Below are 26,197 nucleotides of genomic sequence, written 5' to 3' on the forward strand. Positions count from 1 at the left end.
TGTTTGTCTCTACAAGGGATAGCAGATGTTTTCCATTGTCATAAAAGCCAAATAGGCACACAACTTGAGAAAAGGTAGACTTTCGAGCAAGACAATTTTGCGGCAACAAAGTCATTGAAGGCATTATTTGGGCACCACCATACAGCAATGCTCATCGCTTTTCTTTCCCACGACACATCTGCTTCCTGGATTTTTTAAACAGTTCGCATTAATATTACGACATTCAGCATTATTGCGCAAGACAAAAACAAGATCACGCAATGTAACTAGCGTCACACAATTTTATAGCATTGTTGATGCGTTTACTGGCGCGCACGTAAAGCGTGTCTAGTAAGTTTCCACTTTCCCCCATAATTAAGCAGGTTTAAGGGCTGATGCGGTCAAAACACAAAGTTAACAGCTGTGGATGCCTTCACAGCCCATGACATCGATGTCTGTATGACGAGAAATGCTATTGACTGTGTTGCGCAATTAACTATGTGCCTTAGCAGCCAATCGGTCTGTGGTTATTGTCAGAAATATGTCAAGCATCTTTGCTGCAATGTAATATTTCATAAACATGCAAGTGTTTTTAACTCATGTTCTAAAAGGTCAAGGCGCCTCAACTGTCAACGTGCAGCTGTCTTAACAAGGTTAAACAACCTGCTGCATCTAAATGAAGTCAATCAACACTCAATTCAGTAATTTGTTCTACAAAGGAAAAGTTAAACTACTCACCCTTTCTGACAACCACAGAACAGCGGGAACAGGAAAGCCTTTTCAGAGCAGCAATAAAATCACAGGTCCGGGTCATGATCTTTCACTTGATATCCATAGCTGTTAAACTGAACCCTCAGCATCTATAATTATGTTGCCCTTTCACCAACATGCTGAAGCTTTTCATCTGCAATCTTACACCAAAATTCTGACAGCTTTTCCACCTCGCTGGATAAAGTCATGATAAAACCTACCCAACGCTCACCTTGGTGTACTCATTTTTAATGCCGCTTGGCTTCATTAGCGTAAATTGGAAACTCTTGAGATGAGTCCATGGTACACCATGGACTTGAAGCCAAACAGCTGCAGACGTACATCTTTTGTCTCATTCCTCTTTTTTATATATATATATCAGGTGTTTTAAATGTTTTGTGTAATATTCGACACTAGTTATGCTTGTTAGGGTCGACAGGTGAACTGCGGTCAATCCCAGCACTGAGCAGGAACCAAACTCAAGAAGTTCAGCGACTCCATCATTAATGAACCACACATTTGATGTACTCTTTGAATTTTTATATTTGATACAAAGAAAATATTCAATCACATGAGAAATATCACAACCATGTTTTGGTTCAAAGATGAACAGGAAAAAAGTCAAACTGAAGTAAAACTGCTGAAGGTGGAAAACAAAAGCTACACAGGAGCTGAAATAAAGTCTATCAGGCATGGGTCAACATGATCGTAAGACTTTTTTTTTTTTTTTTTTAAATCAAAACATTTAGAAAATAAGTATGCTTATTGTTGTTTTGCTCAGCAAATGTACTGTATTGTACATGTGTTGAAAGCTAACAACCTAAACAGACCACTTTTCAGTCCTGGCCTCAACAGATTTGACCAAATCTTTTCCAATGATCTTGAAGTCTTCAACTATAGCTTCGACATTGGGAACCGTCTTTGCTTCTTCGCCAGTTACCACCACACTCCTGGCAGATATCTGGGATGTCTACGGGAAGTGGACAGAGGAAACATATTGTCAAGTATGGTCATCAATTAAGATTTTTGCAAGTCCAATAAGGGTTCTTCTGTCAACATTTGATATCACACACTAAATTACCAAACTGGAAAAATGCCAGTCCTGCTGCAACTTTTTCTAGAATCATTCACATGTAATAGGAAATTAAATCGCCAATGTGCCAAATGTAATTTACAGGCACATATTAAGAACAGTAGTAAAGTACTGTACAAAAAAATCATGTTATTGCCCCTTTTAGCATTTTATGAATACACCAAGTTAAAACTTGGAACAGGGTATGACTCATTCTGGGCTTAAGTGAAAATGTCTTCTATCACCTTCACAAGATATATTACTGTGTACTGAGAATACAGTGATCCTCTTAAGATGTGATATATTGACAAAAACCTGTACAAAACCCAATTTAATATTCCGTTCTACAACGGTTAACATGGTCATTTACAAATAGGAGCAGACTGGCTCAGCATCGATTGGTTCAGACTAATGAGTGTTTTACCTTGAAGGGTAGAGGTGCAAAGGCCTTCGGCTTCCATAAAACGGCGATAACAGATCCTCCATAGGGGTCACAGAAGAAAAGGGCCAGGTCTCCGAATGCGTCCTAGACATGACGGTGATAAGTATCATGATAAAAAGTAAGAACTACCGGCATGCACAAATTCTCCTTTTTGATTCGTTTAACCGGGAAAAGAAATGTAGTCTAAACAATGCAACGCTTATGAATAAAAAAGTTTTTTTGTTGATGTGTACAGATTACATCAGGAGCACAAGGTACCCTTTCATTTATTAGCAGGGAAAAGTGAAGGAGAATTCTAATTGTTCACATGCAAAGGGTTGTTGTTTGTATTTCAGTTTGTTATGAGAAAGCTTCTGGCGGTTACCAGAGCTCACTTTGCATGGCCCCCAATTCTGGGAACATGAACTTGACATGAAGACGACACTCACCCGCAGCTCTGCCAGATACAGTGTCACAGGGTTGTAGTCGGTGACTGGCATCTTCCACCCACGGGCGGCCTTTTGGCCAGTGAGCAAGCCCCTGGTGAAATTGAGAGCGGGAGGGTCCACTGCTTGGCAGAGCAGAGGAACCTGCTTGGGGTTCAGGTGGATCAGTACATCATAGGCATCCAGAGGAGGACGCATGACCACCTGTGCATTAAAACACAGCTTTCAAAATATGATCTCTTTAGGGAATGTTTGGTACTCCACTTCAAACTAACCCTGACATCTTGGATCTGACTGCCATCCATCAGCTGATGTTCGAGAACTCTGAGACTTTCAGCAGCCACCTCCATCACACGCTTCAGCATCTGAGCAAATGCGCAGAAGGTGGAAAGCATTTCATTCGGAAGACTCGAGTTAGGATTCTGACTAACTTCCCAGCGTGAATAAACTCTGATTGAGAATTGCCAAATTTGTTTCAACTTGTCTCGTGAAAGGAAATGCGTAAGCATTTGCCGGGGTGATTTCAAGTTGTGCTTGAGGCTAAATTGCCTACAGGGCAAAACCTCCTTGCATCAATTTATGAAACATTTGAGACACAATACCAAAGAAACATTTCTAGCTCAGTAAATGTGTAAAAAAAAAAAAAAAAAAAAAAAAATTCACCTCTTGATGTTGGATTAGCATTTTAGTTCATCTGTACATTGGTTATCCACATAGCTCAAGCTAGAGTAGCAGACGATATGACTTGTTTGAACACAGTGTGTAAAAGACTTTAAATTGCTTTCAGATATGCACGTCAATTAGGCAACAAAAAATTAATATAAGTAAGTTAACATTTGCCATTACCTGTGGTACCAGAATGTTATTAAAGAGACTGTCAACGCATTTCTTCAGAATAAGTTTTTTGCAGCCGAACTAGTCAAAACATGGCATTCTGAAAAATATTGTGTTTCAGAAAATGAATTCAGCACGAAAGAGTCATGTTGACATATACTTGTGTAATGAAAAATTGAGACTTTGTATGGGATTTGCAGGAAGGTGTGGGGTTGTTTTCAGTGCATGATGGCCACGTCACCAACTCAAACGTAATCATGGGGGGGTGGCTTGGAAAAGTAAATAAAGGCAAAGAATTTACTATGAATATTCACAATTATCTGTTTGCTTCAATCATTAAGTAAGCATCATGAAGCGTGTGTGCCTTGTATACCAAAAAGCACATCAATTGTGTTCATTTTGCCACAAGCTGTTGACTGGAAAATGACATCGCAGCTGCTCGGGGCTCAGGTAATGAAAAAAATCATGGCTCACTTGTTTTCTGAGTTTTATCATGAGATGTTTGCAAGCTGAGATAACATTATTGTAAAGAAAAATGTTGACTTCCCTTTTAAGAGTGGTTTCGCACTGGAAAGAGTGATCATAGTCTTTCAAAATAAGACCCTAATACACGTGGTCGAACTGTAATGTTGCGAAAAACGTTTTTGAGATGTCGTTGGTGTTTGTATTCCTTTGATTACTTTTATTACTACTATGTATTCTACAAAAAATGCATACAAGGGGCGAGGAACTGTATTCTAAGAAATTAAGTAAATGATACAGCTATTGGTTGAGTTAATTTTCTATTCATTCATTCAATTATTTACAATTAATTTTTTGGTGTATTTTTTGTGGTTGTAAATACTGTAAAATGTGAAATATTACAGAGAAAACCCCCCCAAACACCACTTCAGAAAGGAACGTGACCACACAAAGTTCCTGCCCTCCAGCCACCCCATAAAAGAGGAGGCTGCTTGGAGGCTCCTTGTAATGCTGTGGGGAAGAGTGAAGTAGAGCACTGAAAGTTTATCTGGGTCAGCCACCCATCATGAGAGGCTGCTGCGTGTACCTTTTCTGCACGTTGCTGTGCATCACCAAAAGTTTTTATGCCGATGCTGTGATCCATACGGAGGAATACAAAGCGAGACATTTGCGATATTTTATGACCACGGATAGCAACGAAAAGCAATTGGTGAGAACAATCTTCAAGACCTCCAAACATGACATCACAGACACTTTTAGGCTTGCTGTTCGATAACTCGACAAGTGTAATGTATGCATTTCCAGATTAACGATTTGCACGACGTTTTGGATAGACTTCAGAAAAATCAACTTTCCGCTCTGAGAAAAAAACACGGCCACCTGCCTATGGTATGTATTATGACAAGGCCAGGGAATATCTGTAAGAAACACAATGCTATGCTTAAACAGAGGCGGTATTGTTCATTTTCTGTTTCTAGTGTGATCCAGGTGACCAATGTGCACTGAGAAGAGGCTCGAGGATCGGAAAGCTGTGCGATTGCTCCCTGCCAAGAACATGCAATTCTTTCTTACATCGGTGTTTATGATCCTATTACTTATATGTAAGCTCTCCAAACATTCAAAGCTTACCATGAAGCTCATTTTAACTTATGTACTCAATTGACTGTATGATATTGTAGCTATAAATCTGTAAAAAAGTATGTGTGTAGTTTTGTGAGGTGAACATGTTCATGCTTCATTTATTAAATCATTTATATGGCTGAAGCGCATTCCAGTTGTATGTTGGTCCACTGACCTGTACAGTGGGGGCTCGCTTGGTCCACATCGACACATTTTTGTCTTTAGGCGTTGCTATAAACATGACTGGTAGGAACTCCCTGGACGCCATGAAGTCATTCTTGATCTCTGTGTAGTCGGCCCCTACACGTGAGGAGAGGCGCACAACAATCACAACGGTTTGCAACGGTGACGGGCAGGATGTTAAAGTATGTCAGATGTGTAAATAGAAAGGTCAGAAACTGTTTGTTTTGCATGGGTATGTACGAGAGCGCCTGCCTGTGAGCTGCTTGTTAAGGTTGACGATCAGCGGGTTGTTCCTCCAGTCAAAGGAAGAGAGCAGATGAAGGAAGCGGAGGAAGCCCACCTGAGGAGAGCTGAGAAAATACATTCACATGACCGACATAGCAAGAAAGAAGAAGAAAAAAAAAAAAGAAGGGCAAAAAAACACAAACACTAGGCCCATGGTTGAAACTTTTTTTGGTCAAAATTCTGCTTCAGAATAAGTTACCCTGGAGGCACGAATGGCGCAGGATTCAGGAACAGGGAAGCCACCAGGAGGTCTGCTGTGTCCTCTGTGATATCCTCACTGAAGAGTTGGGCTCCAAGCCAACGTTTGGCCAGGCGACACACTGCCCCGAAACATGGATGTTGCTGCTGGAGTCTGAAAACAAGCAGATTTATCTTCATCACTGTTTGTAGGTTTAAACTGTGCTTGAGCCTATATCACAGAAAACTTAAAACGGTGTCAATCGGTGTTTAATCGACCTTTTGATAGCTTTGATAAGCTAAGTAGGACAAACATTCAGAAGAGTGTATTTCAAGGCCATGACACCCAGCTCAATTCGACTGATGGGTGGGATCCAGAAAAACAAATTTTACCCATGCAGAGTGCTGGTTAGAAGAGGCTTGTGTACGGTGTCCATCTCCAAAATCTGAGCCTCCTCATTGTCCCTGATAATCAGCAGCCCCTCAGGACTCACTCGCTCTCTCAACACCTGGGGCTCTCGATGGTAGGCCACCCTGATGCGGAACACAAAGCCGTCCTGGGGAAAAAAAAGAAAGAAAAAAAATAGCAATGTGTTAACCCTACAAACTTCACAGAGGTGCCTTTTTATCTTAGTAATGAATAAAAAAATACCTTCCAGACATCCAAATGTGTGGCGTAAGGTGTGCATGTGTAATCATGATGCATCTTGAGTAACTCTCCCAGGCGGATGTGGAAAGCAGCTCGGATGTGACGGATGGCGAGCCGGTCGTGAGGCCACTTTCCACTGCCTTCCATGTGACAGATCACTGTGGGTTACCAAAACATTATTCAGAAATTGTGGCACTTAGACAGACCAGTAAGCACTACTTAACACCAAACACTAATCTGCGTTTAAAAAACAAAAATTGCTTTGATTACATACTAACCTGTAATGGGGTTAACATATGCTGGGCACGGTTTACCCTCCTTTGGTACGAGTCTGTTGAAACTCTTTTCTTTGTCAAAGAAGGAGGAGTCAAATTTTAGTGGCAGCGGAGGAAAAACCTGAAAGCACAGATTGTGAGTTTAAGATGAAAACCATACTAATAGCTATCAATGAAACTGTATTTCTAATTCTTTTCCTGAAAGCATTTCTAATAATAGGCGTTTACCTGTGTGTATCTGAGTGATGGATGGGCTCCTTGCACGGATGTAATCGACAGTGGAAGACCCTCCAGTTTCCAAAGTTTTCTGCTCAAGTCATCATAGGATTGAACCACGCGCAAACTTTCCTCCTCTCCGGTAGTTGGCAACTAAAGACAATGTGCAGGACAGAAAAGTTTTATTTTGCTCCTCTTGTTGATAGGGATGGAACTCTAGAAAATTCTGCACAGTTGAACCCTGCAAACTACAAATGACAAGGAATAAAATGAAAAACACAGTGATAGACTAATTTAACTGTGCATGTTTAAGGACTAATTTTCTACAGTTTAAAGGGTGCATGTAAAGTAAGTTTTAATCAGTCATCAACCAGTGTCCCAGCGTTACACTTAACATTAAACAATTGAAAAAGGCACGAAAAATGTGAAGTCAATGTTGACCGACCTTTCTTGTGGCTTGTGTAACGGGGGCCCAAATGATATGCAAAAAATATAAAACCAGTTTGCGAAAGTAATTTCTAAAAAGGTTTAACTGAATTTCTGCAGTTGTGATATCATCGATGACAATCCCCATATTAAACTTAAATATTTAAAAAGGCATACTCATAAACACAATATATCCCTTAAATTGACTGACAAGCCAGCTGGGATAGGCACTAGCAGGACTGCGACCCTTGTGGGGATAAGCGGCAATAGAAAATGGATGGATGGATGTTTCTTTTTACCTGACTTCCCATTTTGACAACATCGTCAACAATTGTCCCAACATTCCGCAGACAAGATTCAGGGATATCTGCATGGCTGTGGGGAAAAAAAGAATACATTTAGTGGGAGTGGTTCATTTTAATTTTAGACTTCATTGTAGTTGTGCCTCCACAACAATATATATGTATGTGTGTGGGGGGCGGGGTTATGGATTTCTTTTGTGACAGTCAGAACCAACATCAGCATTTTCACTGACAAGCTATTGAAAGAAAAAAAAACTGAAAGCTTTGGGCCAAAACAAATAGAAAAGTAGATCTGTGAGAATATATGAAGGCAGACATCAATAATGTTCGTTAGCAATGAGGGGTTCACTCACAAGCTCTTGTTGTAATATCACACTACATTCGCAATGTAATTCCAAACCACCTGATCAATCGGCTACAAATTACCAGCTTTAAAATCAATTTAAAGTCATGGTTTGGAAAAATACAGTACATACAGCTGTAGTAGGTATGTGATGATCTGTTGTGGTATCAGCCGTTTCTGGCACATGCTTTGTCCTTCCCACAAGACGGCCTCAGTGATGGCGCCATCCTGAAAACGACGAAGCTCAGAGCGAGCGCCCCAAAGCTGTCGGAACACCGCTGCCTAATAGAAGAAACACCACGTGTGAATCACTCTAGGCATAAACATCCCTGACACGAAAGCTAAGGAAGTTCACTCTAAGTCTAATTTAATACTACCTGTGTGTGGCAGGCAAATCACTTCAAATTATTAGAAATGTACATGACATTGGAATCATAAGAAGTATTTTTTTTAAATATGCGGATGTGACTCACTTGCTTAAAAAAGGGTAATATTACCTTTGTGCTATCTGCTGGAGGTCCTCGTTCCAAAACAGACGTTGCGAGCTCAGGCTGCAACAACACACCAAAGGAGAGAGGTGGCTGATCTTTGTACTTTGGGGGTTTGCTCTCCAGTGACCACTGCCAAAAAATAAAAAGAAATTAATCCTTGACCTATCAATCACAAATTCTGCCTGCAAAGAAGTAACGATGGCATCCGCGACTGATTTTATCATGAACTTAATTCACGGTTAAAATATTGCTCTGTGTTAAAAATGGCATATGAATTAACCAATGCCGTTTAAACAAATACATTGTGTATCTGAATAATTACACTAGACAATTACAAAATATAAATTAAATCATAGCAATTACAATTAAAAACAATTACACTAGAAAAGTAACTAGAAATCAATGCGCATAAATAGTGACTATATAGCATGTAACCCACCACAGGTTCAGGGGAAAGCGAGTGGGTGAGAAGGCTGATCCTTTGATCAAGTCCTCTCTGAAGCAGCGACAGTATAAACGGGAGAACCGTATGCACATAGTCTCCACTGCGATCCATCAGTTCACTGAGCAAGTTCAACTTCTTACAGCTAAACTGCAGCTTGACAAATTCACACAATCTGGGTAGGAAAAAAAAAAAAAAAAAGAGTATTCAGACTCAACATGGCAGATCAAACAGATATGATGAATCGGTATGGTAACTATTGATGGACAGCCATACTGGAAGATGTGATCACTGGTCCTTATTATAGGTTTGGGGGTCATGAGGAGGCTGTGGAAACCATCCACTGTGGGGTCGTCCCAAAACTGCATGGACAGCGAGGCCTCATGCTGCAGCTGAGAGATTTGTTTCAAATGGTCAATACTTAAGACCGGTTGAGTAAAGATGACTTTTAAAGTTCAAACTGCACCTGCTTGTAAGTGCAGGCTGTCATGTCAGGACACATGTTGAGGTGTCCAGATGGATCAACAAACACAACCTGGAATGCATCGTGAAAGTCTGCCAGTGATGGCTGAGGGACAGAGATAAATGGCGTAAAGGGTAAGCACACAAATGATTGATGAAAGCTTTAAATTGGTAAATGTCTTTTATGTTCAATTAACACTCACTGCTGTCGAGTCGGCACCTTTGGCCAGGCTGATTCCATTCACTGTCAGGTCTGTCGTTGCTAGGAGTAATAGGAATAGGAGTTGAACCAGGTCTAAAACCCTGACTGATTTGTTCTGATTGGTTGAAAAGTTTTTAATCAACGTACCCAGAAAGTTCAAGGCGTTTCGCAGCAACTGATAGGCAGTCATTGTGTTGCTGATTCTGTGTGTGGTCAGAAGGTATGCCAAGAGCATGGAAGCCAGAAATCCATTAAAACACCCAGCACCCTTAAATGACATGAAAAAACAGAAGAATTTGATTAAAAAGAAGATGAGTAAAGACTTATTTCAATCACGACTTGCTTTTTGTTCAAGTATATATTCAAGTTGAAACTTTAACCTCGCAATATAACACTGTGAAAGATCACTCATCTCAATCACATATATTGAGTGGAAGGAAAACACACCTGGTCAAGCTCTCGCTGATGTAGCCAGACTTTGAGCAAAGCCACCCCGTCGGAAAAAGAAGAGCACTGACTGCTCACAGCAGTCAAAAACTGGAGGTGAGCCCTGGGCAGCAGATCACCCAGAAGGGAGCTATTGTAATGTGGAGTGGGAGGCTCATTGAACTCCGCTGCGGTAGGGACAACAACTTTGCATGACTGCACAAGATGACCATAACAATAACAGCCAGTAAAAAGTCATTAGTTTCACCTGATTGTAAGTTGTCTGCCCCTGTGTACCAGCCTGTCCTGATGTTATTCATGTGAGGGTGGAAGCGCCTGGGCTTGAAAAATCCAGGAGGTGGACAAGCATGAAGGCGGACCGTCAAGACTGAAGAATCTTTACCTAAAGGAAACAACAAAATACAAGACATCCAACTAATTTGATTTATTCATAATTTTGTTTTGTAAGAATGATACAATAGTGTCTTACATTTTTATTATACATTGCCCAAATGTCAAACGGAAATGCAATATGATTTTATCCAAAATATGTCACTGTACTGAATTGTGTCAAATGCTTTGCTAAACTAATCTAAACTGTGAAATTGAGAGACAGTGTTAACCTAACCCCAACCCTTGTTTTTTTTAGGTTAAGGTTGTCATATCTGTGTATGTGTGTACCAGAATTTTTTGAATGTGAAAACTATTTCTACTTTACATATGTGAGATAAAGATTACTGCAGTACACATATTTACTAAATTCTAAATCATTCAATCTTTAACAGTGCCTGTGCTGTAATCCCTTCCAGTTTCCATCCCCCGGCCATAGTAGTGGAACACGGCGGGCTGGAGTTGCCCTTTGGACATTGATCTAGAGTGGAGCTCATAGCTGACCAAACATAATAACCGGGAAGCAAAGTTTACTCTTGAAATTCAAATTTATTACAAAAGAACACGAGGTAATATCTTCCCAACGCTTTCTTTCATCCTCACTGTACTCCTTCTGCCACATGTTCTCATTCGCGTGTGAGCTTCACTCTGAGAACGCTGCAAGCCCTGTCCTCAAACTTCAACAACTTTACAAGACTGGCCAGTCAATCAGTCAATCAGCTCATGGTCACTCCTACACCTCCAGATGTGTGTGTCTCAACCACACACATGAGTGACAACGCTGTTGTAACGTTGTAATACATTTGAATTTTGAGTGTAAACTCTGCTTCCCTGTTTTCTTGTTTGGTCAGCTAGAGGTGACATTCTAGCTCAACATTGTCTGTCATGAAGGAAACCTTCACAAGCCCGTCTATCAGCAATATTACGAGGAAAAAAAAAACTATGCGGAAAAAAAAGCGCGAAGTAGCAAGGGAACACTGTACTGCACTAATGGCCATATCGCCGGGAAAATAATAAATATTTTACATAACGCATGTATTGAGAAACATGCACACTTAAAAATTGCATGTTCCTCTATTTAAAACAGCAATCAGTTCTTATGCTGACTGATGCCCAAAATTGTATGAAGTCTATCTAAAAGTAAACGTTACAGCAAGCAATTTTAAGAGCAGAGAACGTTTCTATGCCATATATAAAATGTATAAATGGAATGACACACATAACAGGAGATATGGCAGTGTCTAAGTTTGTAGAGTGGACAGTCAGTTACAATAAGTTTTTGTGTCATAACATTGTCTATGACTAATCAATGCTAACTCAGTTGTAAAGTCATACTTACAATGAATATTAAAAATGAATCCAAGCCATAAACACCATAAAATCAAATGAAAATCAGGTTGCAGTATGCAACCTCATATGTCAGGGCGCTATAACCTGATGATAGCGTGCGTAGTGAATAGTAGGATGAATGGTGAATATGATGTAATAGTGACTATAACGCTTCATTCAAATAAGTCCATGCTTGGTGTCCTGAAAAAAATGTTGCGCGAATTTGAGGTTTACTGGTATCCTGCAATGTATAATAGTCTACCTGGAGGACTCAGCAACAGAACGGGTCGAAGCCGATTACCATGAAGGCAAGAGTAGGACATGGACCCTATGTCTGAGGAGGCTGTCAGGTAATGAGCCAAACCCGCCAGGTAGATGGCTCTTTTTCTGGGATATCTCTGGTTTAAAAAATCTTTGAGGTGAAGGATATCCTAAAACAAAGAAAATATACAGATGTGTGACTGTAATTACTGATATTTAATACAAGCAGCTGGGCTGCTCTACTCTAAAAAATGTGACTTACAGCTGGTATGGTGACAGCCAGGTCCACTACAACACGTGGTTTTGTACAGGTTCCCAACGGATAACTTCCAATCAGATCAACAGAAGCAGGAGGTGCCATGTGGAACTTGCCCTTTTGTGTTTTGGGAAACAGGAGGATGGGAATCTTCACATCACTGGATAGCCATGACAGGTCATTTACCTGGAGGAAAACAAACACCAACAAAGTCCATTTGAAATGGTAAATCAAAAGAGACTTTTTCTTAAGCAAACCTTTTCAATTTTGACCAAACACTTTATAACATTGTGCACTTCATTTTCAACTGTTCTTGCATGAAACGATAGTTTTGCCAAGATTATGCGAATATTTCCCTCAGTTAACAGCTCTAATTCAATAAAGTTTTGTTTTCAATATGCAAAAGGAGAGGTCGAGAGAGGGGAGGGAGGCTGGATGGGGAGAGAGGAACGAGAGGGTGGACAACGAATGCAAGTGGATAATATACAGTACATTTGTGTGCAGACAAAAAATTGACTTTAAAGGCTGTTGGTGGGAGTGTTCCATAAGGACCCTTTTAAAACTATTAATGGTAAGCAACTGTAGTCGTTATGGTGGATTACTCAACGGAAGACGTCAGTTTGAGGACTTAGCCGCTAATACGGGAGCTAACCAGTGTGCATGGACTTGGCTAAGTAGCTAGCGATCGGCTGGCTAATTTCCTAAGCACGGCCAGTGTGAGTGAAAACGGGGATGACCAGGACCCCGGGTAAGCCGGACAGGGTTCCAACTGGGAGGGCTTGGCCGACGTAGAATTGTGGACGAGGGATCTAGTTGAGAATGCCCCCTTCTTTACCATGGGCCACTGGAAGGAATACAATTTTGCGTGCGGGTCAAACAGTCATTTGGTTTTAAGCTACTACGTACACGAGCTTTGATCTGCCCAGCAGCGTGACACTGGGGTATGCGAGTGCCATACTGGTTATATGTAAACTTTATTGGGCCCTTAGCTTAAGAGAGTATATGTGGGCACTTTATGATGAATGTTTGAAAAGATATTTGTAAAATTGGGCTACTAGACTAAATATGTTACTTGTTATATTCTCTATTATTATGAGTTCATTGCCTATTTGGAATGTTGTGTTAAAAGTGAGAAAATGTTGACACATGATTGTCTTTATTAACCGTTGCATTGAAATTTAATACATTTTGACAAAGGTTAAATATATGCACAAATGTTACAACGGTGATTTATTTGTTTATAATAATTATCTGTATTGGTCAATAAAAGAACTCCAGGTTAGTTGCCTGTCATTATAGTCATCTATGTTAGAGAGGCGCTACACACAGATCCGCATTTTAAAAAAGAATTACGCACCTCCACCTCTGGTGAACGTGGTACAGCCTTCAGAAGTTTGGTGATAGTCTCAATGAAAGCATCTATTTGCTGTTTTCTGCGTTCACTTAGGACAACTTCTTTCAGCAGCTCCTCCATCTATTAGCAATGATAAAAGAGAAAACATGATGATTTCGAGGAGCACTTTCCCATCACATTTAAGTTGTTGCGTCAGGATTATTACCTGCATTTTGAGCAAGCTGCAGTGAAATAAACTCTCTGCCTCTTTCAGCTGGTTGAGCTCCTCCACTGTTGGGGGTCTATACAGGTCGCTTCTGGACAACTTCACCGGGTGGTACGATACCTCCTTGGCGTTGCACTTTTTCACTTTATTGGGAGGCTCCATTTCCTCCTCCTTCACGTCATTGTCCGATTTTGTTGAAAACATCTAGTGAAGCAAACACGTCGCTGTAAAACGGCAAAAAAGTACTAACAACGTGTTCTTCTATAGTTTTACGCTATTTTGAAAGACACACGGGGGCGATATATTGTGAAAACTAAAAATCGGCTTTCCTTTTCTATGGGTTGGCAGGAGAGCATGTTTGCAGCCTTAGTACATTTTCTCTGTCGAAACGTGCTTACCTTGACTGACTCAGCATTTGCCCGCTTCTTCTTCATGTTAATCCACACGGTAAAGTTGGGTTAAATCTTGAATTTATTGGTTTAATATACACAGAGAATTAAAACTCGAACCCACTCACACATGTGCAAGGGACATACAAACTTGCGTGTTAGTAAAACAAATCCGATTGGTCTACAGTGGTGGGCGTGACTGATGATTGGTCCGGCTCTGGTATGCTTCCGGGTGGCTTCTCAAGCTAGGTTGTAACGTCACATCAAAATACAGTAGTGTACAATATCGTACGAAAAGAACCTTTTTCTGTTTCATATTAGTAAGAACGTTCTGTCTATTCATATTTAAAGTCATTTAGTCGTATAGTTTAGCATATTAATTTGACGGATTTATATAAACTCAGCAGGTGCATTTATTTGCATTTGCTTCCAAATCTAAGATAGGTAAACCAGTGGTTCATTTCAGATTTTTCTGAGTGTGTCCAAATCTTTTTCCCCCCCTTTGGTGCCCCCACCCCACCCCGCCTCCCCTTTAAAATGATACGTGCATAAACTCTAAGTTCCTCAATTTCAAAAGAATAAGTGCATATTTTGGTTTTAAAAAGACTTTGATTTAAAAAAAAAAACGTATACCCCTACAACAGAAGTCACTATAGTCCATTTGGCTTGAACATAGAGGTGAATTTATTTCTTTAAAAACGGAACAAATCATTTTGTATTTATGTGTGATTTGTTCTTAAACTTAAATTTGTCATGGTGCAACAAGTGTGTAATCTGAGGTTGAATTTTTGTTGTCAACTGATCCACAGGGAAATGTGTTTTTACAGACTCACTGTTTATCGGCCTCAGTTTGGCAGACTGAGCTTGCGATTTGAATAGCAGTGGGCTCATTTGTGTTCTCAGGGGTTCCATCGCAGAAACACCTTTGGCCAAATCTATGGTGTCCATCCTCAAAGCCCTAGCCATTGTCGTTTCGTCCTTAATGGGAGACAACCTCCCGGAATGTTCTCTGTTCGTAGGACTCCACGACGTGACCATCATACCAGTCTGCTGATTACTTGGCACAGGTGATAGTCTGGATTGTCCACCAGATTTTTTGATGCTAGATTTTGTGTATTTGTCGATCTCATACTCTGGAGTGATCCAGTGTTTAGGCAAGGAGGAATGATCAAGTTTACGTATAATTTGGTACTCCTTTAGATGTTGTGATGATGAAGTTATAGGTTTGGAGCTAGAAGGGACTTGATTTTCACCCTTTATTTCCAGTTTTTCTCCTCCACATGACACAGGTGGCAAGACAGTACTTCGGGCAAGCTTTGGAGGCAAGGAACCTTTTTGTTTTTTTTTCTTGGTGGAAACATTTCGATTGGGGCATGGATCTGGTTCTTGGCAAATATTGTCACCGACATGCCTGATGGGACTTAGTTTCTCTTCAGATTGCACGGTAGGCACGCTAGTTTGTGGTGTGGGAACATTTTGTTGGTTTTCTTCAGGATGTGCCAGTTCAAAGTCATCACAAGCTTCCTGGTTGATCTGTGTATAGAAAGTGTGACAATCATAAAGGACAAGTTAAAACTGCGAAACATCTAGTTTTCAGCGCATACACATTCACGCATGTATACACACACACGCATGCACAGACCCACATGCATGCAAGCATGCACAGGCATACGCGCAAGCACACACGAAATTCACTGATACTAGTTATTTAAAATTTAAAAATATGTTAGTTGTCTTTCAACTTCTTTGGCTTTGCTGTATTACAAGAAGAAACTTCTAGAAAGGACGAAAATGGAACCTTTTGCGACGTAGGTAAAGATGGAGGTGCTCCATGTATAACAGGAAAACATCCTTCAGCCCAGACATCGGGAATGACTGGTATTGGTTCTGAATCTTCTGTTGCAGACAACTCCATTGCATCTTCCCATTTATCTCGGCACATGAGTTTCTGCTCCACAGTCTGTATGAAGTAATCCTTGGCCCAATATGCAGCAAACGATGATAGCTGGGGAGAAAAAACATCTATTTGAACTCTGATCCTCAGGCGTCCCCGAAAAAAGGCAGGTAAGGTTAAGTAAAGAGTAAATCAGGGGTCACCAAAATAGTGCCCGCGGGCAAAGGGTAGCCTCCGAATGAGTAGCCTACAGACCTGTTATGCAAATACTTCACAAGTGATAGAACATTGTGATGTTTTAGGGAATTTTACTAATGATTACTGTATGCATATGAGACATGCACATTACCTATTACTCTTGATTTACATATTTACTACAGCTGTTTCCTAATTATTGTGAGAAATCAATAATATGATCAGGGTCTTCACATAAACTGGTAGCCCTTCGAATTACTCGGTACTAAAGACGTAACTCTCGGTTTCAAAAAGGTTGGTGACCCCTGCTCTAAGTTGTGTATAATTACGGATGTAAGTAAAAGGTTGTTGTTTTTTTAACGTGTGCCCTGCAACTGGCTGGCAAGTGGCGATCAGTTCCTGCCTCTTGGCTAAAGTCAGCTGGGATAGGCACCATCTTATCAATGAGCCTAATAAGGACAAAATGGATAAATAGATGCATGCTTTACCTCTCTTTGAATATGGACATTGTAACAGCCATCCATAACATTAGACATTAGATCAGTCATTATTTCCCCAACTACATCCTCTGCCTCCTCTTGCGCCAACATTTCCAGCCATTGGCTCTGAGTCAGACATCCAGGGATAATGTCTTCCTCTTCTGGCTCATGGGCTGGTGGTGGGGAGACTCGAGCAGGCGCCTTCCCCTTGTCGGCTTGGGCTTTGGCTTTGGACATCTTGGTAGTGTTTGATTACTATGTTTAAGCTACATTAAAGAAGCAAAGCATCAGAAACACTGTTCAACATTAAGTAGAAAAAGTTCATATCGCAAAAAACTGCATGACATCACAAATACCAAACACATATAATTACCTAAAATATATATTGTACTTGTTTGTATACGTAGACTTTATAGCGGCGATGTGTGTGTAAACAATGAGAAATAAGTGTGAATAATCGTTGCCATGTACTTGGGCAGTTGTGGAGACGAACGAAATATCAGTCCTTTTGCCTATAAGCATTCCACGCTGTTGTGGAAGTCATAAGGGAAACGGTAGCACTCTCTTGTGGCAATTTTTAAAAGTGCAATGCCTGTTGCGTGACTCGTGGGTTTTGCATTCTGTGGTTTAGGATTAGTTGTCGACAGTTTTTCGATATATTAACATTTTAATGACACATATAACCGTGTATATATTCTTTTATGATGTACTGTTGTATAAGATATGTATTATCGGCATAATTAAATTGAAAGTATGTCGTACAGCCTGTGTTAGTAATTCGTAGCGGACTTGAGCCTAACTTTTTGTGTCTCGAAAAATGAACTAACCGAGTTTAAAATGTCATGTAGTTCCAATTAGAAGATCGGTAACACCTATCGTTTCCGTGTGGCAGATCATTTTATCATTTACACCGTTTTTTTACTCAAAAACATTGACAAACGTACTTACAATTCCTCGGCTCGCGTTTGTCTTGAGATTGCAGTTTTTACTCCATATAAGCGTTTTTCGACTTTTTGTATCCACTTCCGGGTGTAGACATCCGTTGCCTAGCAGCGGAGCACGTGGTTTGGACGTCACACATTTGTCTCTATGGCTGCGGTAGACGCCAAGGGAATTTTATTGCTATAAGCTCTTGCTTCAAATAAACTTAATTGTTAAAAACAGGGGGCGATAAATGTTGCATAGCTCGCAAGCGATCGCATTGAAGTTTTAAAATACAACGACCGTGTTATTTTTTTAATTATTTCACTGCTTAGCGGCGAGTGGCTTCCTAACAGTTACCAAGTTAGCATAGCTGCTAATGCTAAGTATCAGGCTCAATGCAATGACTTTTGCAAGAAACGGTCCATTCTACTTGAAAAGGGGGCTCATTTCTGTTGACATATTTTCAGACCTGTAAGTGACCCCGAATCAAACCCTTCGATGTATCATAAAGATAAGAACATCCAGATTAAGAACAGCGCGTCGGCGTTGTACAACAACCTGAGCGTGCTGCGTCTCGCCCCGCGGCGCCTCACCTACTTCACGGTGGTCCACGCCAATGTGGTCAACATGGTCAGCGAGTCGTGGGACGGCCTCAGTTACTCCCACCGTCAACTGCAGTCGAAGGAGCCCAATGTCGCGACTAGTCCGTCGCTCATCATGCAGGTCAGTCTTTTGTGCATCATTCCAGAATTGGAGGACAACCTAGGCAATCCTTGTAAGAAAACAGACTATTTATTTGAACATTTATTTTATGTTTTTCAGGAAAAATAGGAAACTAACCACATATTTTGCTTGTCCAGCTCAACAATCAACTGCATTCGAATTATTATTATTATTATTATTATTATTATTATTATTATTATTATTATTATTATTATCATCATCATCCATATATCCCAACTGACTTCGGGCAGTAGGTGTGTGACACGCTGAGCTGGTTGCCAGCCAATTGCAGGGCCCACTGAGACGAACAACCATTCACACACCCAATCACACCTAAGGACAATTTAGTGAATCCGATACACATACCATGCATGATGGTTTTTGGAGTGTGGGAGGAAGCCGGAATGTCCGGAGAGATCCCACGCCGGCTTGGGGAGAACATGCAAACTCCACACAGGAAGAACATGCTAACTCCACACAGGAAGCCCAGAGAAAAAATAATGTCCTCCAATTCCAGATGGAATGATCAATATGGACTCTTACTCTTACCCCTTTTTGTCTCAAAATGAGCATTATCTTTGTACTGCATATTAAACAACATTTCTTGCAATAGGCTGCATTTTGTGTTTTGCCCTCTCGTGATTTGCTGGTAGTGACTTCACAGAAAGGCATTCAGGTGAGACATTATTGAATAGATATAATAGACTTGAATTAAACGTTTGTCACATCGTATAACATCAACTGTGTGTTTTCCTTTCAAGATGTATGAATCAGATGGCTCCATCATGGTGTATTGGCACGCACTAGATACTCCTGAAACACTAACAGGTAACATTGCACTACAAAAACTTACTTATTATCAGACACTTTATCAGTTACATGTAATTTGATCCAATATAAGATTTCAGACACTGCAAATTGCCTTTAGGTATGTTTGTGAGTTCAAATTGTCATTTGTCCCTGTGTGCCTTGCGACTGGCTGGCAATCAGTTCAGGGTTTACCCTGCCTACTGCCCAAAGACAGCTGGGATAAGCTCCAGCATGCACGCAACCCTGGTGAAAACAAACGGTTAAGAAAATTGTTGGATCTCTCATATATGTGATACATGTACAGTATGTGTCTTTTGTTCTCAGCTCAGGCTGTCTTTGCTCGGGGGGTTGCTGCTGTGTGGGAGAATTACATTTGTGTGGGTAAGTAGAGATTGAAACATTTCTTTTGAGCTAACAATATTTTAAATTACAATACAAAGCTAATTCTCAGCCCATTGGATTTTATTTTGGCATCTTTTCATGCCACAAATACGGGCCCTGTGATTCACCAGCAGTTTGGGATATGTATGCCACTTCGCTCCCAAAGCCAACCAGGATAGCCTCAGGCGTGCCGACGATCCTCCTGTGAACAAACGTTATAGGCAATGAATAAATGGATGGATGAAATGCTATGGTCTCTTCTCACCTTGTCATTCCAGGTCTGTCCTCTTGTGGAATCCTGGTATTTGATATTCCCAATAAAGGCAGTAATATCACCTTGTCTGAGGTACTGGAGGAGCACAAGGAGCCCATCACTGACTTGGCTCCAGAATGTTCAGGCAGCCAGGTATTATTGTTATGATGGCTGAAGGTCAGCAGAACTGATACTTTAATAATGCATCTTTCTATGTACAAGTGCCTTAACAAATGTTAACAATATCTATCTATCAGTCAGTCAGTCAGTCAGTCAGTCCTTCTCTTGCATGGCTGTCTGCCTTCCCTTAGGAGTGCATCGCTGACCTGGTCAGTGCTGATGATGGCGGCACCTTGTGTGTGTGGAAGTCTGGAGAAGAGTTTCAACTCCTCAATAAGATTGGTGGATTTGAGTGAGAATTCAATGTACTTTTCTATCTAGTAGTCACTAGTTGCCTCCTCATTTGCCGTTGTGGGAAATACAGCGGACTCACTTCATCCATCGATTAAATTTTAGAACTATGTTGTGCAAACAGTTTTGTTCGCATTGGTGATTTTTTTTACACCTTTTATGGAGCATTTATAAATCAGTGGTGCGATAAAGTACGTTCACTTAAAAGGTAACATATAATTTGTTACCTTTCCTACATCGTCCTCTCCTCATCCTGTGTCCATCGTTGTTTTGCATCATTACCTGATCTGTTTCTTTCCTCTGTCTTCTCTCCCTTATCACTCACTCCTCTAATTTAATTGCCGCTTTTTGTTTCCTCCCTGCAATGATTCTCATTCTTCTTGTCAGTATGAGCTGCTCATCTGTGAAGCTGTGGAAAGGTACAGTGGTGGCAGGTTATGGAACAGGTCAGATTCGTCTCTACGAGGCCGTGACCGGAATTCTACACGCAGAGGTCAATGCTCATGCCCGATGGATCTACTCCCTGGATATTGCTCCTTTTTCTGGCCTCGTGAGTTCAGGAAAGCAGTATTCATTCGTTTGTAAAACTTGATATTTGTGATTTAAATGTGGCTTGTACCCATCAGCTCCTGTCTGCTGCTGAAGACTCTTTTGTTAGGGTGTGGCACCTGACAGTAACCCCAGAAAGCAACAGTGTAGAAGTAAGCCCTCCAAAAACCTAACACGTGTCATATTTTCTCATTTATTTCCACTTTCTCTCCATAAATGCATCCATTTCAGGTTGCCCATCTACACAATGAGTGTGTGACAGACACACAAATCTGTGGCGCCAAGTTCTGCGACGGAGATGGCTTCGCCTTTGCCGTCACAGGATATGACCTCAATGAAATTATACGCTACACGCAGACATAGGACATCACCTATATCTTGGCTGAGTATGCGGATGTCAAAGTGATGTCATACAGTATTTCCGCAATGTGATCCAGATGTAGAAGACATAGAAAGTCAGAGATTCTGGAAGGGCAATTGATGTCCAGTTGCATCATTTTTATGTTAGGCCTTTTGCGTGTTTTCAGATGTGTGTTTGCTTATTGAAGACAACTGCTATTTAATTAAAGTCTGTAGATATTTTAAATGGCTAATGTTTACCTGTGTATAAATGTTAGCTTAATAATCAAATATTAGTTAAAAATATACTGTATGTATGTATTGCAGAGAAAGTGCACCAGAGGATAGTGTGGAATTTGTTAACGGACTGAAAACAATCATCTCAAAGTTGCTGAATAAACTTCAGTATGTTGTGGGATTTTTTTCCCCCAAATTTAATTGAAAAGGCTTGGATACTTTTTGCTTTTCATAGCTTTTCACGATTCTCAAAGGAAAACACCCTGAAAAGTGATAACTAAAAACTGGACGTTAGTTGTATACGTTTTTACTTAAACCTAATAATACTGCTTTACAGTGAGCACACCCATATCGAGGGTTTCCACACTCTTTAACCGCTAATGCTTTTTGTCATCTTTTCTAAAGGTAGTGATTAATTAATTATATCTTCCACTTTACTACATTTACAGGTAAAACATCTTTTCACAGAGAGATTTTACACAAGTAAGGAGAGGGCTATTATTGATAGCTGATAATGGTCTCTTGTAGTCCTCGCTTGAAGTTTATTTTTTGCTTATATCATGCGATGCAGTATCACCATAATCCATCCACCTTAATGTGAAAAGATAAGAAGAATCAGGTCAGTGAGGAATTGTATGCTGTTTGCTGGTCTGCGGCTAAACTAAATCCCAGAGCTGTGGCCATTTTTTTTCTGGTTTGAAGTCAACACTGATCACATAACATCAAGTGACAAGACTTGTTTTAAAGCCACACATTCATGGCATGTTATGTAACTTAGGTTTGCGAGGTGCCAGCTGACGAGGGTCGATGCCGATGGCAGGGCCACATGTAAGGGGGGCATGTGCCCCGGTAGGAGCCACACAAACGTCACGAGTTCTAACGGCGTCGATACATTTTAGTAGGTCATGTTTTGTTACACCTCCCAGTCAGCTGGTGTGTGTTGGTTAGGGGGCGGGGGTAGGCAGGCTCAGCAGGAGAACTGATGGCTAAAATGAGGTCCCCAATGACACAGACGCTGATGTTACATAACTTTCCTGAACAGTACAACACACATAGGCAGATAGCTGAAAAAGATGGATTGATGGAGCAATGAGTGAATTGACCTTGTCAAACAGGCTTTAAAGTAGTGAACGGTGATGTCACCTTTCTCAGAAAGGCAGAAATAAACATCAGCATTTAGTCTTCATTGGATCAGTCAATAACACTGCGTGACACCCTGGTCCTTTTCTCAAGCCTGGGGCCACTTCTGCAATACTTGTTGACTCTTGGCTGTTCCAGCTGAGCACATAAAAAGGAGAGATTAGAACATGAAGCGCAGTGAACGTTTGTATGCACTTGGTACTTTGCTTATACTCATTCCTTCCAAATGAGGAGGACTATTAAACAAATCCCTTTATTTTTGCTGAATACGTCGTTTGGGTTCGATATCACGAGGTCATTATAAACCAAGATTACTTCCAGGTTACATCTGAAAATAGCAATCATAATAATACACAGTATGTATGTGAAGAGATTTGTCTTCCAAGCAAAAGCAGATGATTGGCACTGCATCTAAAGATCATGGTGAGTACACTTTTTTGTTTATTTATTTACGTTTTACTACCACACAATTAACAATTTTCTAACAGAATTTTTGAAAGTAATCTTTTGACCCTACACAAAACGATTTGTAGTTCCCATTATTTCTTCTGCGGAAAGTCAAAATACAGAGAAATAAGCGATGGCTCAGTAAAGATTGTCAGCTTGGAGGTAGCGCTGCATTGGCCTCATGCTATACAAAAACACTAGCAGCTGAATTAAGATGAGGACCAGAGCGAAAGTGTGGTGGATGCATGCATTCTTGTGAAGTTTAACAACTTGATTACCATGGTGAAGAGTGAGCAGTTTATCCCATGGCTGTCCACGCTCATGGCGGCAGCTGGGCCTGAATGGCTAAGCCTACTGGGATAGAGCCTCACCATGAGGGATGAAGTGCCTAAAGCCCCCGTCAGTCTGCTGCCATAGATGGACCAGCTCACTGATAAAAACAGAGGCGCAGCTGTGTGTTTCTTTTGAAAATTGGACAGGACTTTAACCTGACAAACCATGAACTAAGAAGGCTTTGTTACTTTCTTTATTTACTATGTGACTATACAAGTGATGTTACAGGCTGAGCAATATTTGACGACGCTTGTTACAGAACCTGTAATGAATGTCAATGTGCCATAGAATTTACTAATGTATTCATTGTACAGTGACATACACAAACCTACAAAAAAACATTACAAATGACTCCATAATTGGGAGGGGGTATTTGTTCAACTGTTTTTTTTCTCACTTAACCATTTACTGGGCACAGCAGCTGTTTTCGGCCAATAGTCTGAACAGGCAAAAGCGGTCTTTATTAGTACACGTTTTTTTCTACTTTTAGGTCCTAAATAGGCATGAATTTTCAGGATTTTAGAGAAATTTAGGGGCACGTTTGAATTTAAGCAATGGCTGTTATGGATGGTTTCGGCTGTTTTACCTGTTTAGATTATCGCCCAAAAGCGTCCACTGTGCCCAGTAAAGGGTTAACCCCTAAATTATATCAAAGCCACAGAGGCACAGAATTCCATTCAGTACATTGACGCTGTGCCATGAAATGTAAAACGGTACCATCGAATCGTCATTCTTTCATTGAATAACAGTGCTCAGGGTTTTTCAAGGCCTTCAGTACACCTTCAGTTTCTGCTTGTTCGTGGGTATCGCTTTTTGATAAGTGAAATGCATGCTCTGTTGAGTTGAGAGTGGACCATACAAATCATTTAAGAATTTTGCAGCTTTCTGAAGCTCATTAATTCCAATCCAAGATTTTCCAAATACTTGTAGACTTGACTGTATATTCCCCTTTGTGTGATCTAGGCGGCATGGGTAGGAAATGGGATTTAAGTGCATTAGATTAGAGCAAAATAAACATCAGAGCCAGCCATCTGGGATGGCAATGTTGCCTAGCACTGGGCACTGTTTGACGTTGGTGCGCTGACGTTAGCCAGTGTGCAGGGTGTGTTGAGGCCTTCTTGTTTATGTAGCTATATATGTGCATGTGCTGGATGGCACCACTGAAATGTTGATGGATTCGTGTTCTAGACCAGTGCTTCAAATCAAGTCAGATTCAATTTTCTCTCTCTCTTGCACACACTCTCTCTCTTGCCCTCTCTCTGAGTACGAGAGTGACAGATTCTCATAAATGAAGGCAATATGAGCATGATGTGTATTGTGGTCATGTTCTGTTTGTATTAAACACGTAATGTAAATTTTAGACTAGAATGCATAATTAAAATGCTCTCATTTGCTCAAAAAGTGTGCCAGATAATCGGTATGTATGGGTGTCGGATTTTCAGTTTGTTGTCTAATTCTCATACTCGTCTGCATCTGATCGCGAGGTAGCATCCATGTTTTTGTGGAAAATTTATCATGAGAAAAGTAGTCCGACTAGTCTCATGTTTCGGTCAGAACAAACACGAGCCGTATGTTTCTGGTAGCCAGCTTCCAGTAGCTGCCGATACAGAGCAAAAAAGGCTTTATATTGATCAGCGAGGAAGTTGGTTTATCTGGTCAGTGCATTAACTTGTTTACAGCTTTAGAACCGTCAACCAAAATAGCGTTTATCATTAGACAAGGTTATAACACAGGTCACCAGATTGTCTACCTCTGTTCAAACATTTTGTTTTTGTTTTTCTTTTCGCCCTCCAACACTAGCATGGTGAACAAAACAAGAAATACTACACCATCTTTTGTGTCTGGTCTGACTTAGCATAGTCAAGCTAAATCTAACAAATAACCATTAAGTACAATTTGTCATAAACCATTTAACATACAATGTTTCAAGGCAATGTACTTGATAACTAAGTGTGCCCTATAGACTAGTTCATTGATTTGCCTGCGTTTGGTCTCACACTTACAACGTATGTAAAGTGCAGATATGTGACCAAAAACGAATACATTTTTATTCACTTTCGACTCTAATTATACATAATGTGCATGGGAGTGGACAGTAACAATAACAGCATACGATGGCTTTTATCGCTGTAATCTGTAAATTAAGTGAGGCAGCTGCTCTGAGTGATATGAATTGGCCTCTTCATGTCGCTACAGGTAGTTTGAAGACACAAACATATCTGGGACAAATTTAATTGTATGTCTTCTTCTATTAATCTTTTTAAAGATACACTAAGGGTGTTTTGGTGGCTCAAAATAACAATCTCTTCTGCACATGTGCCGTGACAGCTATGGGACACACAGGACTGCAGAGACATCACACCGATTTTCGACACCAATATGAAATGGTCATCTTCATGGTGGTCATCTTCAGTGAAAACAATTGTGCTCATTGTGGTAAGAAATGAATTGAAAACTCCATAACTTCTATAAAGTTAACATGTTGGCAGCTGGCCTCTGTTGCACCCTTATTTTGTAACCTTGTGTCATGGCATGATTTTGTCAGTTCATGAGTAATGGTGGAATGTATTCCGCATTCAAATATAATTGTGGCATGCCTTGTTTCGATGATAAAGAGTCTACTTGACAGTGACAATGCAGTCAGCCATAGTTACAAGCTTGCAAGCTGATGTGATTCATCTCGAGGTGAAGGCCAATGCTAGTACTTGCTCCACAAAGAGCTAAGACTAGGGGATGAATAGACTTTTCATTATCTACATTTCATAGGCAAACTAAAATTTGGTGGCTTTTTAGCCAGGGAAAATCAAATATACAATGTGTAAGTTCGGTGAGACCACCTCCCAAAACCCAAAAGACAATTTTACACAAACAAAAACCCATTTCACAGCAATGAGCCTATCCCCCCAAAAATAGCCAGTCTTCCAAAATGACTGTGT

At 40.5% G+C, this 26,197-nt stretch overlaps 4 protein-coding genes across 7 annotated transcripts; 2 read left to right on the top strand and 2 right to left on the bottom strand.

Moving 5' to 3' along the window:
* Positions 1–1,254: 1,254 nt before the first annotated feature.
* nol6 (nucleolar protein 6 (RNA-associated)) lies at positions 1,255–14,293 on the bottom strand. Its single transcript, XM_088432325.1, has 26 exons — positions 14,156–14,293; positions 13,758–13,961; positions 13,556–13,672; positions 12,205–12,384; positions 11,944–12,112; positions 10,231–10,365; positions 9,984–10,150; positions 9,684–9,804; positions 9,538–9,596; positions 9,339–9,440; positions 9,149–9,264; positions 8,870–9,047; positions 8,437–8,559; positions 8,073–8,221; positions 7,594–7,669; positions 6,881–7,021; positions 6,656–6,773; positions 6,381–6,535; positions 6,122–6,285; positions 5,751–5,903; positions 5,519–5,616; positions 5,259–5,383; positions 2,944–3,033; positions 2,672–2,872; positions 2,226–2,327; positions 1,255–1,699 (listed from the first exon to the last, which is right to left on the bottom strand). The coding sequence occupies exons 1-26, from the start codon at positions 14,189–14,191 to the stop codon at positions 1,550–1,552; spliced, it is 3,429 nt and encodes a 1,142-aa protein (XP_088288451.1). The 5' UTR covers positions 14,192–14,293; the 3' UTR covers positions 1,255–1,549.
* On the top strand, positions 4,424–5,226 carry LOC148429451 (cocaine- and amphetamine-regulated transcript protein-like). Its single transcript, XM_088432327.1, has 3 exons — positions 4,424–4,673; positions 4,769–4,852; positions 4,942–5,226. Exons 1-3 carry the CDS (start codon positions 4,530–4,532, stop codon positions 5,047–5,049), a joined length of 336 nt encoding a protein of 111 aa, XP_088288453.1. The 5' UTR covers positions 4,424–4,529; the 3' UTR covers positions 5,050–5,226.
* Positions 14,294–14,806: 513 nt separating the features above from the next.
* Positions 14,807–18,381, bottom strand: c20h2orf81 (chromosome 20 C2orf81 homolog). 3 transcript variants are annotated; one of them, XM_088430510.1, is made up of 4 exons: positions 17,663–18,381; positions 16,724–16,980; positions 15,945–16,151; positions 14,807–15,679 (listed from the first exon to the last, which is right to left on the bottom strand). In XM_088430510.1, exons 2-4 carry the CDS (start codon positions 16,949–16,951, stop codon positions 14,855–14,857), a joined length of 1,260 nt encoding a protein of 419 aa, XP_088286636.1. In that variant the 5' UTR covers positions 16,952–16,980; positions 17,663–18,381; the 3' UTR covers positions 14,807–14,854. The 3 variants fall into 3 exon arrangements, with proteins under 3 accessions (XP_088286636.1, XP_088286652.1, XP_088286645.1); XM_088430526.1 differs by having other exon boundaries at positions 17,659–18,381; XM_088430519.1 differs by having other exon boundaries at positions 17,088–18,381.
* On the top strand, positions 17,765–21,522 carry wdr54 (WD repeat domain 54). Of its 2 annotated transcripts, XM_088430538.1 has the most exons (9): positions 17,770–18,361; positions 18,975–19,037; positions 19,123–19,189; positions 19,496–19,552; positions 19,831–19,958; positions 20,117–20,217; positions 20,604–20,766; positions 20,843–20,917; positions 20,997–21,522. In XM_088430538.1, exons 1-9 carry the CDS (start codon positions 18,137–18,139, stop codon positions 21,126–21,128), a joined length of 1,011 nt encoding a protein of 336 aa, XP_088286664.1. In that variant the 5' UTR covers positions 17,770–18,136; the 3' UTR covers positions 21,129–21,522. The 2 variants fall into 2 exon arrangements, with proteins under 2 accessions (XP_088286673.1, XP_088286664.1); XM_088430547.1 differs by lacking the exon at positions 20,117–20,217 and having other exon boundaries at positions 17,765–18,361; positions 19,476–19,552.
* The last annotated feature ends 4,675 nt before the right edge of the window (positions 21,523–26,197 follow it).

Source organism: Hippichthys cyanospilos, chromosome 1 (genome assembly GCF_059441005.1).
Source record: "Hippichthys cyanospilos isolate Australia breed blue-spotted pipefish chromosome 1, RoL_Hcya_1.0, whole genome shotgun sequence".
Lineage (NCBI taxonomy): Eukaryota > Metazoa > Chordata > Actinopteri > Syngnathiformes > Syngnathidae > Hippichthys > Hippichthys cyanospilos.